The sequence below is a fragment of the Anolis sagrei genome, chromosome 2, assembly GCF_037176765.1.
Source record: "Anolis sagrei isolate rAnoSag1 chromosome 2, rAnoSag1.mat, whole genome shotgun sequence".
Classification (NCBI taxonomy): domain Eukaryota; kingdom Metazoa; phylum Chordata; class Lepidosauria; order Squamata; family Dactyloidae; genus Anolis; species Anolis sagrei.
The window spans coordinates 174801859-174820350 of NC_090022.1; the positions used below are offsets into that span (position 1 = coordinate 174801859).

At 46.7% G+C, this 18492-nt stretch overlaps 2 protein-coding genes across 2 annotated transcripts in view; both read right to left on the reverse strand.

Annotated features, from left to right (window-relative positions):
* Positions 1-18492, reverse strand: part of IQSEC2 (IQ motif and Sec7 domain ArfGEF 2) — a 331690-nt gene that overhangs the window by 131977 nt on the left and 181221 nt on the right.
* Positions 6635-11905, reverse strand: LOC137096107 (uncharacterized). The gene is made up of 2 exons (XM_067464180.1): positions 7007-11905; positions 6635-6730 (listed from the first exon to the last, which is right to left on the reverse strand). Exon 1 carries the CDS (start codon positions 11846-11848, stop codon positions 10034-10036), a length of 1815 nt encoding a protein of 604 aa, XP_067320281.1. The 5' UTR covers positions 11849-11905; the 3' UTR covers positions 6635-6730; positions 7007-10033.

The window sequence follows — 18492 nt, forward strand, 5'->3', positions numbered from 1 at the left end:
AAGTGGAGTCATTCAACAGCCAGCTGCGACCGTACCTTGGGAAGTCTGACTTGGCCACGGTGGTCCACACTCTGGTTACATCCGGTATAGACTACTGCAACGCTCTCTACGTGGGGTTGCCTCTGAAGATTGCCCGGAAGCTTCAAATGGTCCTACGAACGGTAGCCAGATTACTAACAGGAGCAGGGTACAGCGAGCATACTACTCCTCTGCTGCGTCAGCTCCACTGGCTGCCAATTAGCTTCCGAGCACAATTCAAAGTGCTGATGCTGACCTATAAATCCCTAAATGACTCCGGCCCAGTTTACCTGTCCGAACGGATTCTCACCTATGAACCATCAAGGTTGTTAAGATCTTCTGGAGGGGCCCTGCTCTCGGTCCCACCTCCTTCGCAATCGCATCTGGTGGGGAAGAGGAACAGGGCCTTCTCGGTGGTGGCCCCTCGGCTCTGGAACTCTTTCCCATTGGAGATTAGATCTGCCCCTTCCCTCCTGACTTTCAGAAAGCTGGTAAAATCTTGGCTTTGGAATATAGCATTTGCAGAATGATGATTGAGTCAATAATGGCTGACCACACTGGCAGATGGTGATGAATTTGTGATTTTACTCTGACGACCTGGCTTTTGTAATTGTATGATCTGTATTTTAGTGTTTTTTGTATTAATGTATTATGATACTATTATGTTTATTCTATGTGTGTATGAATTTCCTCTGTTAGCCAGCCTGAGAAGACCGGGTTATAAAAGCTCTAAATAAATAAATAAATAAATAATAGATGAACCCCAAGGTTTTCTTTTCTATTGCTGGAAGCTTTGGTATTTTAAAGACAGAATCCTAAGCAGGCATACCTTTTTTGCCACTACACATAACATTCAACAACAAATGCTTTTTTTGGCTTCAGGGTTTAAAAATTGAGGTGCACATTAGACTTGAGTAAATACACACATGCATTTTATTGTATGTATTGTATTTTATGTTGATGTGTTTCAAATGTGTTATCTCCCTTCTCAAGACATAAAGAGTAAAATGTATTGGGTTGCAGTGAGTTTTCTGGGCTGTATGGCCATGTTTCAGAAGCATTCTCTCCTGAGGTGGCCAAAGTGGCCAATTGCAACATTCACACCTGCCTCAACTAGACAAGAATTATTTATCCCACCCTGGACATTCCTCAGATATATAAACCTCACTTGCCTCGTTTCCAACAGACGTCACAAGCTCTGAGGATGCCTGCCATAGATGTGGGTGAAATGTCAGGAGAGAATGCTTCTGGAACATGGCCATACAGCACGGAAAACTCTCAGTAACCTAGTGATTCCGGCCATGAAAGTCTTTGACAACACAGCAAAATATATTATCTATATAAATAAAAATGTAATGTTCATTTGTGGAATTAACGTAACTCAAAAACCACTGGACGAATTGACACCAAATTTGGACACAATACACCTATCAGGCCAACAAGTTACCATCACTCATAAAAGCAGAAGGGACTTAAAAGCTAAAAAAGCAAAAATATACTACAGGGCATGCACAAAAACGACTCCCCCAGCAAACAAAACACACAATAGCATATCCACCCTCGCTTCCGGGCTACAGCTCCCAGCATCCTCTAGACCAGGCCCTTTAGGAGAGGAGAATGAGCCAAATGCACTGCTTCCAAGCTGCAAGTTTTCTTCTACTTGGATTTCTTTGAGAGCATCCCAATCCCTGCATATTTCCAATTTCCTATTCCTAAACTACAACTCCCAGAAATCTTCCAGATAGATTAGATAGAGATAGGTAGGCAGGTAGATGGATCAGGAGGACTGCTGGGAGTTGCAGCAGTCCAGAACAGCTAGAGAAGGAAGAAAGAGGAAAAAGAGGATGGGGAAGAAAAGGTGTTGGGGGGGGGGGGGAGGAAGGGAAGAAGAAAAGGGAGGGAGGGAGGGAGGGAGGAAGGAAAGAAGGAAAGAAGGAAAGAAGGAAAGAAGGAAAGAGGGAGGGAGGGAGAGAAAGAAAGAAAGAAAGAAAGAAAGGGAAGGAAAGAAGGGAGGGAGGGAGGGAGGAAGGAAGGAAAGAGAAAGGGAGGGAGGGAGGGAGGGAGGGAAGGAAGGAAGGAAGGAAGGGAGAGAAAGGAAGAAAGAAAGAAAGAAAGAAAGGGAAGGAAAGAAGGGAGGGAGGGAGGGAGGGAGGAAGGAAGGAAAGAGAAAGGGAGGGAGGGAGGGAGGGAGGGAGGGAGGGAAGGAAGGAAGGAAGGAAGGAAGGAAGGAAGGAAGGAAGGAAGGAAGGAAGGAAGGAAGGAAGGAAGGAAGGGAGAGAAAGGAAGAAAGAAAGAAAGAAAGAAAGAAAGGGAAGGAAAGAAGGAAGGAAGGAAGGAAGGAAGGAAAGAGGGAAGGAAGGAAGGAAGGAAGGAAGGAAGGAAGGAAGGAAGGAAGGGAGAGAGAGAAAGGAAGGAAGGAAGGAAGGAAGAAAGAAAGAAAGAAAGAAAGAAAGAAAGGAAGGAAGGAAGGAAGGAAGGGAGGGAGGGAGGGAGGGAGGGAGGGAGGGAGGGAGGGAAGGAAGGAAAGAAGGAGGGAGGGAGGGAGGGAGGGAAGGAAGGAAGGAAGGAAAGGAGAGAAAGAAAGAAAGAAGGAAGGAAGGAAGGAAGGAAGGAAGGAAAGAGGGAGGGAAGGAAGGAAGGGAGAGAAAGAAAGAAAGAAAGAAGAGAAAGAGGGAGGGAAGGAAGGAAGGGAGAGAAAGAAAGAAAGAAAGAAAGAAAGAAAGAAAGAAAGAAAGAAAGAAGAGAAAGAGGGAGGGAAGGTTTGCCACAGCAACATGTGGCGGGTACAGCTAGTTTATTATTATAAATGAGTGTAGTGTTTAGGCATGGTTCTATCTCCAAGGTATCTTATTATGTACATGTATGTAAGTACAGGCATTCCAAAACTGAATTCCAAAACATCCGAAACACGTGTGTCCCCAAGTATTATTGTTTGGATAAGGGAGGCTCATCCTGTGCTTGAGTTTTTTAAAAGGCAGATTTTACTGAATGAGCGCTGCTCACAACTGCTGGAAAGTATGCATTCGCTTATACTTGGTTTCTGTCTGCAAGTTTAAAATGCCAAGTGAGCAGGTTGCTGGAGGCAGAGATGCATTTGTGGCCTACATATGGCCTATCAAAAAACGGGAGTGGGCAAGGCTGGAATGGCAACCCCGCCTTCAAAAGGCATGGCTGTTCACGTGCAGGGATGTAAGGCTCCGCGGAGACACAAACACGCACTGCTTCTACAGTCTCCCTCCCTCTTGGCAGGGAAGGGAAGGGGAATATTCCCACATGTTCAGAGGGGCCTCCACAAGAGAGCAGGCCCGCCATGCCTTTCTGCAGGCATAGGCCACGGTTGCCTAGCAACGGAGGAGCTGCGTCTCCCCTGCTCCCAGGGATCTTTTTATAACCAGGCCCGTGAGGCGTGGGCCGCCATGGGAGAGAGTGCCACCCCTATGGCGGCAGAGCAGAAGGCTGAGCTCCGGACCGCCCGCGTATCTATCCAAACATGCTCGTACCATATAGTATTCCAGGGGTCCTCAAACGTTTTAAGTCAAGGGCCAGTTCATGGCCCTCAGCCTGTTGGAGGACCAGGCTGTAGTTTGAAAAGGGCATGAATGCATTCCTATGCAAGCTGCATATGTCTTATTTGTAGTGCAAAAAATTATGAAAGATCAATAGGGTAAAGGTAAAGGTTTTCCCCTGACATTAAGTCCAGTCATGTCCGACTCTGGGAGTTGGCGCTTATCTCCATTTCTAAGCCAAAGAGTCGGCATTGTCCATAGACACCTCTGAGGTCATGTGGCTAGTATGACTGCATGGAGCGCAGTTACCTGCCCGCCAGAGCGGTACCTATTGATCTACTCACATTTGCGTGTTTTCAAACTGCTAGGTTGGCAGAAATCTGGGGCTAACAGCAGGAGCTCACGCCCAGAATTGGACACAGTATTCTAGGTGAGGTCTGACCAAAGCAGAAGAGAGGGGCACCATCCCTTCTCTTAATCTACCAAACACTATTCTCTTCATGATGCAGCCCAAAATCCCATTTGCTTTTTTAGCTGCTGCATCACATTTTGGCTCATGCTGAACTTGTGGTCAACTAAGACTCCAAAGTAGCCCCCAGTGGTGCAGTGGGTTAAAGCGCTGAGCTGCTGAGCTCAAAAGGTCACAGGTTCAAATGCGGGGAGCGGCGTGAGCTTCCGCTGTCAGCCCCAGCTTCTGCCAACTTAGTAGTTCGAAAAACATGCAAATGTGAGTAGATCAATAGGTACTGCTCTGGCGGAAAGGTAATGGTGCTCCATGCAGTCATGCTGGCCACATGACCTTGGAGGTGTCTACGGACAACGCTGGTGCTTTGGCTTAGAAATTGAGATGAGCACCACATCCCAGAGCCGGACACGACTGGACTTCATGTCAGGGAAAACCTTTACCTTTACTTAAGACTCCAAAATCTCTTTCATATGTTCTGTAGTTGAGTCAGGCATCACCCATCCTGTATCTGTGCATTTTATTATTATTTTCCTGCCTAAGTGGAGTATCCTACATTTCTCCTTGTTGAACTTCATTTTGCTCATTTTGGCCCATCTTTCTGTTAAGATCGTTTTGAATTCTGCTCCTGTCTTCTGGAGTATTAGCTATTCCTCCCAATTTGGTGTCATTTGAAAACTTGATAAGCATGCCCCCTATACCTTCATCAGAGGCGGCCCTAGGTAATATTCAATGGTAAGCAAAGAGTATTTTGGCGCCTCCCCCCCCAACCAATCACTGATATATATTTTCTGTTCGTCGTGGGAGTTCTGTGTGCCATATTTGGTTCAATTCCATCATTGGTGGAGTTCAGAATGCTCTTTGATTGTAGGTGAACTATACATCCCAGTAACTACAACTCGCATATGTCAAGGTCTATTTTCCCCCAAGAGCGCCCCTGGGCAAAATCAACTATACTGCAAATGCTTACTTTGCGTAATGGGTTGAGTCGCCCCTGACCTTCATCCATGTCCTTAATAAGGATATTGAAAACTGCACCCCACTAGTAACTTCTTTCCAGGATGAAGTGGAACCATTGGTGAGCATCCTTTAGGTTCAGACACACAACCAATTACAAATCCACCTAACATTAGTATTGTCTAGTCCACATTTAATAGTCACATGGGACTTTGTAGGACATCGTTTGGAAGATGTGTTTGAGGGAATGTAAGGATGATGAATAGGAAATCTGAAAATAATTTACTCCCTTCTTTGCCTCCAGAATTTTTCCTCTGCAAATGTTGATGTGGATAATGCTAAAAATAACTGCCAAATATTCTCTAAATATTTGATTACTGCGTTTGACTGCCCCTATTGTTTTATAACAATATTTAATCATGTTTGTCATTTGGTATTCTAACAGAATTTGAAAGCTGACGTACAATAGTAATTTGTGGAGTAACAGCTGAGAAGATTTTGTTTTGGGTGCTAGCAGAAATCAAAGCAAATAGTCAAATAATGTCCCAAATTGAATGGCCCTGGATTATGTTTTGGATGACGTGTTTTTAATTGATGTTTTAATAATTCATGTTTTAATTATTTGGCTTTAATTGTAATTGGTTATTTGATTATGTGTGTACGGCATCAAATTGCTGCCTGTTGTAAGGCTGCCTTGAGTCCCCTCCAGGGTGAGAAAGACAGAATATAAATATGATAAATAAATGAATAATAAACAAAGTCTATAACATTTGATTTCCATGTTTGGATAAAAATGTATCTATTAGGAATTGATCTGTAAAAACAATGCCTATCTGTATCTGACACAATTATGTCATCTCCAGGAATTTTCTGAGTCCTTGGAGCGATTCTATACTATACTTCCAATGGGAGTTACAACACAATTGCCCTGAAGAACAACAACAACAACAACAACAACAAAACTTTATTTATATACCGCTCTATCTCCCCAAGGGGACTCAGAGCGGTTTCCAAGTGACATAATCAATACATACAAAGAGAACAGCATGAATATAAAATTAACAAGACAAAATAAGCATTAAAAACCACAATAGCTCATATATTTAAAATAATACTGCCTGTTTAAGGCAGTTTAAAAGGCCAGGCCGGGCTGATGCGATTTTAGAGGGCCCAGGAAATTAGGTAAAGTCTATAACTGCACAAATTCAGGACCTAACAAATTCAGGAAAAAACTCTCTAGGATTTTTCTAGATTCTCCTGGGCGAATTCTGGTGGAAGTCATTCATTTTGATAGAGCTTGCTATTATCCAGGTTCTGGCCCAGCTTACTTGTTTGAAAGTATCTTCCTTTATGATCCACCTCAAAGGTTAAGATTGTCAGGGAGGCCCTGCTCTCGATCCCACCACCTCTGCAGGTGTGTTTGGCGGGGACAAGGGACAGAGCCTTCTCGATGGTGGCCCCCCATATGTGGATCACACTGCCTAACGAAATCAGGTCAGCGCCCTCTCTCCTGTCCTTCAGGAAGAAATTGAAATCATGGCTATGGACCAAGTTTTGAGCAGCAGTCACAGCAGTAACAATTATAAATGAATCATGTGATTGACAAAGGATGGATTTTGGACTATGACTCTAGACTTGGATTTGTCTCTTTTAAATTGTCTTTTTAAACCTTTTGATGATGTTTTAATTATAAGTTGCTTACCTGTAACTGTAGTTTCCTGAGTAGTCACCTACGAATTTGCACACATGGTATTCCTGCGCCTGCGCAGTTCAACTTCGGAACCTTCTAGAATAGAAAAAATGACATTTATGACACTGCCTGGCCCCGCCCCCCCTCCCCCCTCCCCTCTCGAGTATATATAGCCCACGCGGGGCCAGGCCCCCTCAGTTCTCTTCCGCCAAACAGCAGAAGACGGGGGCATGACACTCGAGGGGAGGAAGGGCGGGTTGTGCAAATTCGTAGGTGACTACTCAGGAAACTACAGTTACAGGTAAGCAACTTATAATTTCCTGTCGTAGTCAACTACGAATTGCACACATGGTAGACTAGCAAGCTACTAACCGTGGACGGTGGGCGTCATGCCACCGCTGAAAACAGAACTGATCTCCCAAATTCAGCTGCTCTCCTGGACACGACATCCATCTTGTAATGCGACACAAAAGAAAGTGGCGTCGTCCAGATGGCAGCTCTGCAAATGGCGTCCAAAGGCACACCTCTCATAAAGGCAACAGATGTTGACACCGCTCGGGTTGAGTGGCCCTTCACCTGTTGAGGTAAATCTTTCCCAGACAGTTTGTAGCACAACCGAATTACGGAAACCACCCAGGAGGAAAACCGCTGGGAGGACACTGGCAATCCCCTTGTATCCTTACGATACTTAATAAATAACCTTGGCGTTTTTCTAATTTCAGATGTCCTTTCTACATAAAACGCCAATGCCCTACGAACATCTAAGCAATGCCAACCCTTTTCCAGAGACGTTGTAGGCTTCTGAAAGAAAGAGGGAAGGACAATCTCCTGAGACATGTGAAATGCTGTGGAAACTTTGGGGAGAAAAGCAATGTCTGTGCGCAATACAACCTTATCTTTGTGAAATCTAAGATAAGGAGGATCAACCCGTAAAGCGCACAATTCACTGGCCCTCCTAGCCGACGTTATGGCCACTAAAAAGGCCACTTTCCAGGATAAATAAGACAAATCTATTGTCGCTAACGGTTCAAAAGGAGGCCTCATCAAAACTGTTAACACCAACTCCAAACTCCAGGAAGGGGAAACAGGGGATACACAGGGCCTAGTATTAGCAATACCCCGCAGAAAAATTCTAACCATTGGATCCCCAAAACATGATGGAAGACCCACTTTCCGCCGGAACCAAGAAATGGCGGCCAAGTAACACTTTAAAGACGAGCCCGAAAGGCCCGCATCTAACAACGAAACCAAAAAATCAAGTATTAATGAAATAGATGCTTCCTCAGGTGTGACACCCTTTTGTGCCACAAAGTTCTTAAACTTAGCCCACTTGTATAGATATGATCTTTTTGTCGAAGGTCTATGTGCCGCCTCAATAATAGCACGGACCGGACCAGATAGTTCCCCAAAAACAGTCAATGGTTCGGCAGCACGAGCCATGCTGTCAGTCCAAGCTGATGCACCCCGGGATACAGCACCTGACCCCCTTGAGACGTCAACAGATCTGATCTGTGACGAAACTGAAGAAAATTGTTCCGTGATAACTGAAGAAGGGGGGCAAACCAGGGCTGACGGGGCCACCAAGGCGTCACTAGAACGCAGTGAGCGTTGTCCCTCCTGATTTTCGCAACCACTCGGAGTAACAGAGGGAAGGGGGGAAACGCATAAAGTAGTCTGCCCCCCCAATGATGGAGGAACGCATCTCCTAGGCAGCCTATCTGTGGCATCGGGTGGCAACGGGCGCAAAACAGCCGGCACTTGGTGTTCTGAGGAGTTGCAAATAGATCCACCTCCGGTGCGCCCCAGAGTCTGAACAGGTCGGATGATACCTCCTCGTTCAGGGACCACTCGTGGTGGGCCATGGGACTCCTGCTCAACACATCCGCAAGACCGTTGTCCACCCCGGGAAGGTGAGTGACTACGAGATGTATCCCTCTGCTGATGCACCAATTCCATATCTCTAGACACAGGTCTAACAAGGGTCCCGAGTGAGTGCCCCCTTGCTTGTTCAAGTAGTACATCACCGTGGTGTTGTCGGTGAGTACTTGGATGACCTTCCCTGACACCACTCTCTCGAACGACTTTAGACCCCTGTCCACCGCGAGCAGTTCGAGTACGTTTATGTGCATGCCTGCCTCGTTTGCGGACCACACCCCTTGGGCGATTAAACCTTGAGAGTGAGCCCCCCAACCCAACAGGGACGAGTCTGTAGTCATAGACCTGACAGGAGATGGAGGCTGGAAAGGGAGGCCCTGGCATACCCAACGCTCGTCCATCCACTCCGCAAGGGAGAGTTTGATATTGGGTGGGATGGAAAGTGTGGTGGACGGATGGTCCCCAAGGGGGTTGAACACTGAGAGAAACCAAAACTGGAGGGGCCGCATTTTCAGCCGAGCGTAGGGGGTGACAGCCGTGGTTGAGGCCATGTGCCCCAATAAGACCTGAATCTGCTTCGCAGTTACTCTGGGGGCAGTGACAGCATGTCTGACCAACTCCTGCAATTTGCTGAAACGGTCTGGAGGAAGGTAGGCCCTCTGAGAGACAGAGTCCAGCAGCGCCCCGATGAATTGAATCCGTCTGGCAGGAATGAGGGAGGACTTCTCCGGATTGATGACCAGACCCAGGGACTGGAGCAAAGACAAAATAATAGAGACATGATGTTCTAATTGCTCAGGGGAGCTGGCAACAACCAGCCAGTCATCAATATAGGGGTACACCGTTACTCCCCTGGTGCGGAGGTGGGCCGCAACCACAGACATGCATTTTGTGAAGACCCTGGGCGCTGTCGAAAGGCCGAATGGCAAGGCGTTGTAACAGTAAGCCTGATGACCAATCATGAACGCCAAAAATCTACGGTGATGTGGTACTATAGAGATATGAAAATAGGCATCTTTCAGATCCACCGTAGCGAACCAAGCACCCTGGAATAACAACGGCATGATCATCGACAAAGTGACCATTCTAAATCTCTTTGAGGGAATATGTTTATTGAGGGATCTGAGATCCATAATGGCCCGGAAGCCCCCACTTCGTTTATTCACCAAAAAATATCGAGAGAAAAAACAGTATTGGAACATAACAGAGCTAACAGCAGAGATGGCCCCCTTGGCCAACAAGGCTTGAACTTCTTCTGACAAGGGCAGAGAAACAGGCGTAGATATAGGCTCTCCAGTAGGAGGTACAGTCTCAAATTCAATTCTATAACCATTTTTAACAATAGAAAGAACCCATTTGTCAGAAGTAATTTGCGCCCAAACATCGTAAAATGGGGCCAGTCTCTCATAGAACAATGGCGGGGACGGGCAACGTGCCCCTGTGACCTCAGCCGGCGAACAGGGTGATAGTGAGACCAAGGAGCAAACGGGCCCCGGCTGAGTCGCCCCCGATTCCACTCCCGTGTCAAACCCGCTTCTTGGATGCTGGTTGGGTCCTAGGCTTGTTTTGAAACGACTGGAATTTGGATCTGGCTCCATAGGGAGCTCTACGGCCAGATTGGAACCTAGAGAAACCCGAGTTGCGGTTCCTGTAGGGGCCCGTGAAAGAGTTTGAATAATTCCTGCGGAAGCCAGAGGACTGCTGTTGTTGCCATCTGGGTTTTGATTGGGAACTTGGTTGCCACGAGTAGCCAAACTTGCTCGCCGCTTGGCGAACTTCTTGCTTGCTTTTCAACTTTTCGTCTGTTTCGGGATTGAAAAGCCCATCCACATGTAGTGGGAGGTCTTCTGCAAGGGCTTTGCCCTCCTCAGAGAGGTTGGCTGCCCTAAGCCAAGCGTGCCTCCTGATCGAAGTGGCGATGGCAAAAAGGTTGCCCGCTGCTTCGGCCAGGTGCTTGGCGAAATCTTTTTGGAAGCGTGCCAATACGACGGCTTCCTCCTGCAAGGCTTTAGGGAAGCGTTGGCTATCTGGCGGCAAGGAGTCCAAATAAGGTAGGATTTGCTCCCACAGGAATTTTTGATAGCCGCTCATGTAAGTGGCAAAATGGGACATCCTTGTGAACAACCCCGCTGAAAGGTGGGCCTTTCTTCCCAGTGCGTCCACCTTTCTACCCTCTCTATCAGGAGGAGTAGTCAAAGCGCCCTTCTGTCGTTTGGCTTTGGCGACCTCAGCCACCACCGTGTTTGGCCTGGGGGGGTTGGAGACCCATTTTGCGGATGACAAATCAATCTTATACAGGGCATCTACCCTCCTGGGTACAGCCGCCACCAGCGGGGGGGCTACATCAGATACCCTAGCCAATTTCAGTAAGTAAGGAAGTGGTGGCAACGCAGTGGGGGACACGATGTTCTGCTCATCCGAGGGGAACATCGGGTCCTCCACGTGTTCAGATGGCTTTGGGGCCGGCAGGTCCAGAGCCTTTATCATTCTGCTAACGAGGGAAGCAAACTTATTGAAGTCAGGAGATCTGTCCATAGTCTCGTCTACAGTACCCGCAGCTTGGGCCAGATCAGGAGAGTCGGGGGCCGAGTCATAGTTGTCAATGTCCTCGCCTCTAAGTCCAGGCTCCTGTCCCTCTAGGGTATCTGGCTGGACATCAGTGAGCTGCAGCTCGCCCTCACACAGCATTGGGAGAGGGGGGGTGTCATGAATGGAGGGAGGGACAGTGTTAGCTCCCCTACCTGATGACACGTTCAAAGTATGCGCCCCTTGTAGAGAGGTGCCGGGCATCACAGTCAAAGGCCCCTGGGGAGGGGGAGGGGCAGCCGGCGCCATCATCCTTGGCATGGGAAGGGGCATGGCCGGTGTCGACGACATCGGGAAGGATGGTTGTGGAGGCCCCATTGTGGGCACAAACACATATTGCCCCGTTGAAGACAGCTGCCAAAAACCTTGAAAAGGCAGGGGTGGGGGCGCTGGAGCAGGCATCCGGTGTCCCCTGCGTGAGGGGGATCTGGACCACCTCGAGCGACGCCTCCTTCTCGAGCACCCTGAAGAGGAGGAGGAGGATGAGGAGGACGAAGAGGGCGATCTGCGCCGGCGGCGCCCAGATCCTCTTGAAGATCGCGACGGGGAGCGCGCACGTCTCGAGCGCCGGGAGCCGCGCCGCGGCGGCTCGATACGCTGAGCCCTTCTCTCCTCGCCCCCTCCCTCCAGAGCAGCCGATGTCGAGGGAGGGGAGGGGTGTTGAAATGCCGCTCCTCCAAAGATCGAGGAGGAGGGGCCAGCCATCTGCATTGGGGGCGAGGCCACGCCCCCTCCCTGAGGTGGAACCGGCATCGGGGGAAGCAGCTGGTCTCCGAGCGCGCCCTCGGTATCGCGAGGGGCAGCTCCTCCTGCCTGCATCCCTGAGTCTCCCGACATCGGGGGAGTAAGGGCAGGCATCGGCAGAGGCGGGATTGCCTGCCTCTCGCTCTCGGAAGGCTCTGAAGGCGTGAGCGCATGCGCTACCTCCCCAGGTAGCGCCCATGGCGGCAGGCTTCCCGCGCCGAGCGGCTGCGCCGACCCCGAAGGCTGGAGAGAGGAGAGTCGCGCAGCCTCGAGAGGAGGCGCTCGCTCACCGCGTTGCAGAGCGGGAGGGAGGCGCGTTGGAGGTGAGTGAAGGGCTGTCTCACTTCCCGCCCTTTTGCTTGGTCCTTGGGGACCCGGAGAAGCCAGAGCGCCATCTTGGAGGACAGCCTCCTTTGCCTTTTTAACTTTCTTTTTGGCAAGTCCGCCATGTTGAGACAATTTGGGGCCCGACAGGTTGGGAGGCCTGGTGGTTTGGGCCGGAGGCGCTGGCGGTAGAAGGGCCCTTTCATACAATGCCGCCTTTAATCTGGAGACCCTGTTCTTTCGGGTCTGGGGCGTGAAGGCCTGACAAATCTTGCATGGTTGAGCAAGATGGGCCTCTCCCAAACAGGCCAAGCACAGCGAGTGTCCGTCCGTGTCCGGGAGAGTATTTGGGCACTGAGTGCACCTCTTGAAAGACGTGGTCGCCATAGATGTTTAGGAAGGCGATCAGTCAAACAGCCGATAGGGAGTAGGCCAGAGGAAGGTCGAAAAACAGTCCGAGTCAAATAGCCAGGCAGAAGACAAGAGGAGAAGTCAGGTACAGTCCGGGTCAGAGAGTTAGAGCATAAACGAGGGCCAGTCCGAGTCAAAAACCAATAGTCTACCTATGAGTCGATCACGAAGAAGGTTCTCTAGTTGAATCGCTGGCGGATAAAGAGAACTGAGGGGGCCTGGCCCCGCGTGGGCTATATATACTCGAGAGGGGAGGGGGGAGGGGGGGCGGGGCCAGGCAGTGTCATAAATGTCATTTTTTCTATTCTAGAAGGTTCCGAAGTTGAACTGCGCAGGCGCAGGAATACCATGTGTGCAATTCGTAGTTGACTACGACAGGAAACTAATGGTTGCTGGTTGTAAGCCGCCCTGAGTTCCTCTCCAGGGTGAGAAGGATGGGATATAAATATCTGCAATAATAAAAAATAATCCAAATAGGAAAACATGGATTATTTTTTACCTATACCTCACAGACACAGTATATACCTATACCTACAGTAATTAGCAAAGATTGCTTATATCATAAACATCTATATATATAAAAATGTTCTGTGCATAATGAATACCCTAAAAACAAAAGAACCAATGAACGAAATCACACCAAATTTGGCAACAAACCGTCTCACAACACAAGGAGTTACCATCACTCAAAAAATTATGATTTTGTCATTTGGGAGTTGTAGTTGCTGGGATTTATAGTTCACCTACAATCACAGAGCATTCTGAACCCCACCAACGATAGAATTGGGCCAAACCACCCACACAGAACCCCCATGACCACCAGAGTGGGCCACAGCAACGCGTGGCAGGGGACGGCTAGTTACTTAATAAGCACAAAAAGCCCTATTTCCCATCCTAAATTATATTGCTGATTATGAATTCCTAGGGTGTTGGTGATCACAGAGATGGATACAGCAGGAAAAGTCAATTAAACACTTTACTGAATCATGGTCTCAGATCTGTTCTATTCTAAGTGTCCACATTTGTAGCCGCATCCTAACTAAAAACAACAACACTGCTGATCCTGCAAGCTTGACATTTGCTCACTGCTGACCCTCCTAGGAAGTGTCAAAGGAAGATTGTCCATTTAGAATTAATAGGAACTAAGCCTGGTAAAGAATGCACAACTCTCCATTTTCTTATCACTGCCTAAAACTGGAAGCATCTCTATAAGAATATATATAGACATATAGGCCAGGGCAAGTGGGCTTTATGTATGTTGCGGTAGGTCATAGAGAACTGGTTGCTTGAGCCTTGGCACATGCTACCTCACCTAAAGGGACAGCTGTAAACCATCTTCTGCCACAGCTCCACCCATTTGAAAGTGTGTGTGTGTGTGTGTGTGTGTGTGTGTGTGTGTGGCAGCGGAAGAATAGAGGGCATGACTACAGAAGGCAGACTCCAGAGTAATCTAGTTAACCAATCCATTTAGGGAACTCAGATTTCAAAGGATAACAAGGGGTCCTCTAGCGGTTTTCAAGACTGTGGGGAATGGGGACATTTTAGTCAGCCCACTTTAATGTGCAAAAGGGCATAAAAGATTAATCTGTTTAATTGCATAATGTTATCATTTGTCAAATTATTGATGGACAGGAGAGAAATTAGGAGTCAGTGTCCCCAATTGCTTAACCATCTCTGAAATCACAGACGCCTTAATAAATGGGGAAGAAATAACTCTTTGTTCTACACTAACTTCACCCTTCAAATACCTCATAGATACAGGCAGTCCCCGAGTTACAAACATTTGACTTACAAACAACTCATAATTAAGAACAAGGGGAGACAACAGGAAGTGTGAGAAATCTGCCCCTTGGGAGGGAAATATTCACCTGAAAGCGTTGTTATCATAGGGAAAAGGGCTCTCCACTTGAGCTTTCTCTCCAATCCTTGTTTCCACAACAAGCCATTTTTTTTTCAAAATACAATTCTTACAGGGACAGAAAGTGGGGTGAAATCTTCTTACTGTTTTTTTTTTATGTTTTGTGTATATCGTTTACTATGCTTATATGTTTTATACTTTAATGCGATGTTGTTTATTTTATTGTAATTTATATTTTATTTTATTGCAATTTGTTGTTTGGGCTTGGCCTCATGTAAGCCGCCCCGAGTCCCCGTTGGGGGAGATAGTGGCAGAGTACAAATAAAGCTTATTATAATATTATTATTCTGAGCAGGGGTACAGACAGCAAAACAAACTCCACAGGGATGTTAACCCTTTCCTATTCTATCTAAAGCTTTTATATATATCTATAGTTGCACTGTTAAAATGTACTTGTTGCGACTTACACACAAATTTAACTTAAGCACAAACCTACAGAACCTATCTTGTTCGTAACTTGGGGATTGCTTGTATTTGAACAGGGAAGAAACAGAACTGGGATTTTACTGCCATCTGGTGATAAACGTGCAAAGGTGCATTGAGAATACAGGGTACGTTTACAGTACATTATAAACCCCATACGAATGGAGATTATGTCCCTGGAGTTATTGTGGAAACGCAATACCATGGATAATAGTGAACCCTACTGAAATAAAGGATGTTTAGTGGATGTTTATCATAGAATCATACTGGTGGACAAAGACTATGCCTAGAGATCACCATCTAACATTTCTAGGTCCTCCAAGGTAACGCTGTGATCAACTTCTAGTGGAAACATACCATAGAATCATAATGGAAGACCTAGAAAATGTCTATAGAGAACATTTTTTTCAGGCATGGCTTGGTGAATCTGTGGGTGTCAGTCCCAAAGATATGGCAGTCATACTGTACAATTAAATAAGCAAAACAGCTGCCTGGCCTTGGTTCATTTGCCACCATAGGCCTACAATTGAGGAGGTCTAATGAACAGATATTTGAGCCCCTGGTAGCGCACAGGGTTAAAGCGCTGAGCTGCTGACCTTGTTGACCGAAAGATCGCAGGTTCAATTCCAGGGAGCGGTGTGCCAACCAGCTTCTGCCAACCTAGTAGTTTGAAAACATGCAAATGTGAGTAGATCAATAGGTACCGCTCTGGCGGGAAAGTAATGGTGTTCCATGCAATCATGCTGGCCACATGAACTTGGAGGTATCTATGGACAACGCTGGCTCTTCGGCTTAGAAATGGAGATGAGCAGCACACCCCAGAGTCAGACATGACTGGACTTAATGTCAGGGGACAACCTTTTTAATGGACAGATCTACACAGTGAATCAGTTCACATCGAATGGTCAGCCTTGATGGAGGAAAAAATTAGTAAACTGCACCAAAACTTTGATTGCCCCAGCGAAGATCTGATACCATGGATAATGGCTGCTTACCATGCAATGATAAGCGGCAACTATTGGGAAAGTTAAGAGGCAACTCATCACCAGAGGGTTCTCAGCTGTAGTACTTCAGAGGTTTTCACTCTATACTCTAAATCACACAAAAAGATTGTCATTTGATTTCAAAGACAGAATTGTTAGTGAATTCACTTTCATCTTCAAATCAAAATTTAACTCTTCTGATCAGTACTGAAAGTGAAGCTTGGGGAAGAACAAGACTAGCATGATCAGATCCAGCAGGGTAAGAATCACTGGACGTGTTTTGTAAAATCTCATCAGGGGAAGATTTTCTCATGAAAATACCTACACTCTCCCTTTTATATCACTATTAAAAGTGCAGAATCCCTGTCCTCATTATTTCTTTCTTGTGTCAGGAGCAACTTGAGAAACTGCAAGTTGCTTCTAGTGTGAGAGAATTGGCCGTCTGCAAGGACGATGCCCAGGGGGACGCCCAGATGTTTTTGATGTTTTACCATCCTTGTGGGAGGCTTCTCTCATGTCCCCACATGGGGAGCTGGAGCTGACAGAGAGAGCTCAACCTGCTCTCCCTGGATTTGGACCTGGGGGTCGGGACCGCTGGGGGGGTCACGAGGGGGTTTCAGAGGGGTCGCCAAAGTCCATCCAAAAACGTAGTATTTTCTGTTGGTCATAGGGGTTCCATGTGGGAAGTTTGGCCCAATTCTATCATTGGTAGAGATCAGAATGATCTTTTGTTGTAGGTGAACTATAAATCCCAGCAACTACAACTCTCAAATGCCAAGGTCTATTTTCCCCAAACTCCACCAGTGTTCATTCACATTGGGCATGTTGAGTATTCATGGAAAGTTTGGTCCAGATCCATCATTGTGTGAGTCCATAGTGCTCTCTGGATGTAGGTGAACTACAACTCCAAACCTCAAGGTCAATGCCCACCAAACCCTTCCAGTATTTTCTGTTAGTCAAGGGAGTTCTGTGTGGCAAGATTGGTTCAATTCCATTGTTGGAGTTCATAATGCTCTTTGATTGTAGGTAAACTATAAATCCCAGCAACTACAACTCCCAAATGACAACATCAATCCCCTGCTAACCCCACCAGTATTCAAATTGGGGCATATCACATATTTGTGCCAAATTTGGTCCAGTGAATGAAAATACATCCTGCATATCAGATATTTATATTATGATTCATAAACAGTAGCAAAATTGTAGTTGTGAAGTAGCAACAAAAATAATGTTATGGTTGGGGGTCACCACAACATGAGGAACTGTATTAAGGGGTCGCAGCACTAGAAAGGTTGAGAACCACTGGTTTAACCCATTGCACCATCGGGGGCTCCGAAAGGACTAATAAGCAAGCCAAAATAAGGATTTAAAAGGAGCCCATACTTTTTAAGGGTGGAGGCACACTGTAATTAATAAACAGTGTTGTCAACTGACAATTATATATGGATAGGAAAACAACCCAAGAGTTGCATGAATACAAACACAGAGCTATTATCTTTATACATCCCAGACTCCCCAGTAACCTGCTAGCTAGAAAATTCTGGGAGTCATAGACCAAAATTGTAATTTTCCCAAGCTCAGTGCAGTTGCTAGGGAAGCCACAATCCCTACCCATTCAGTTTTGTTAATTTTTTCCAAATAGTGACTAAAGAGTGGTAAAGTTCAAACCATCTTCTCTCCCCCTATCCTTTGATCCCTTTCTCTGACAGCGAGAGAATCTGCCAGCCAAAGCACTCACCTCTGAATTGCTAGGATAAAGTCTTAATATGTCTACCCCAAATACTTAGAACTATCTTCCATAAAATGTGAAGGTAACTCAGCCGTAGGGAAAGCCTGGGTGGGCAGGGAAGCAAGGATATGGGGTTATTTCACCTTGCAAGCATCTCGGAGCATTGCCTATTCTTCCCTCCTTGACAGAGGCGGCCCTAGGTAATTTTCAACAGTAAGCAAACAGTATTTTGCCACCGCCCCCAACCAATCACTGATATATATTTTCTGTTTGTCGAGGGAGTTCTGTGTGCCATATTTGGTTCAATTCCATCATTGGTGGAGTTCAGAATGCTCTTTGATTGTAGGTGAACTATACACCCCAGTAACTACAACTTGCATATGTCAAGATCTATTTTCCCCCAAGAGCGCCTCAAGAGCGTCCCTGGGCAAAATCAACTATACTGCAAATGCTTACTTTGCGTAATGGTTGAGCCGCCCCTGCTCCTCGACTCCATGTACTGCCCTGCTCCTCCAGAGCAAGATGTGCCTCACTGCCCAGTTGCTGGGAGCAAAAGGTAACACAGTGCCAGGAAAACTGGCTTCATCTTGCAGCTTTGCCTAGTCGTTATCTGATTCACAGTAAAAGAAACAGAAAAAAATAGCTCTGCCATTTCTTGGCATGAGGTCCAGACAGCCCTGGTTTCTGAACTCCGAACTAGCTCTTTAGCACAAGCAAGCAATTATTCTTTCAGGATGCTTCAATTCACAGCAGGATATAAATTCAGAAACAATCAGAATGATCAAAGGGATATTTTGCACTTTTGCATATTTTTTAAAATATTGCAAGTAAAAGCAGTTGTCCTTGTTGTTTTCTTTAAAATGGA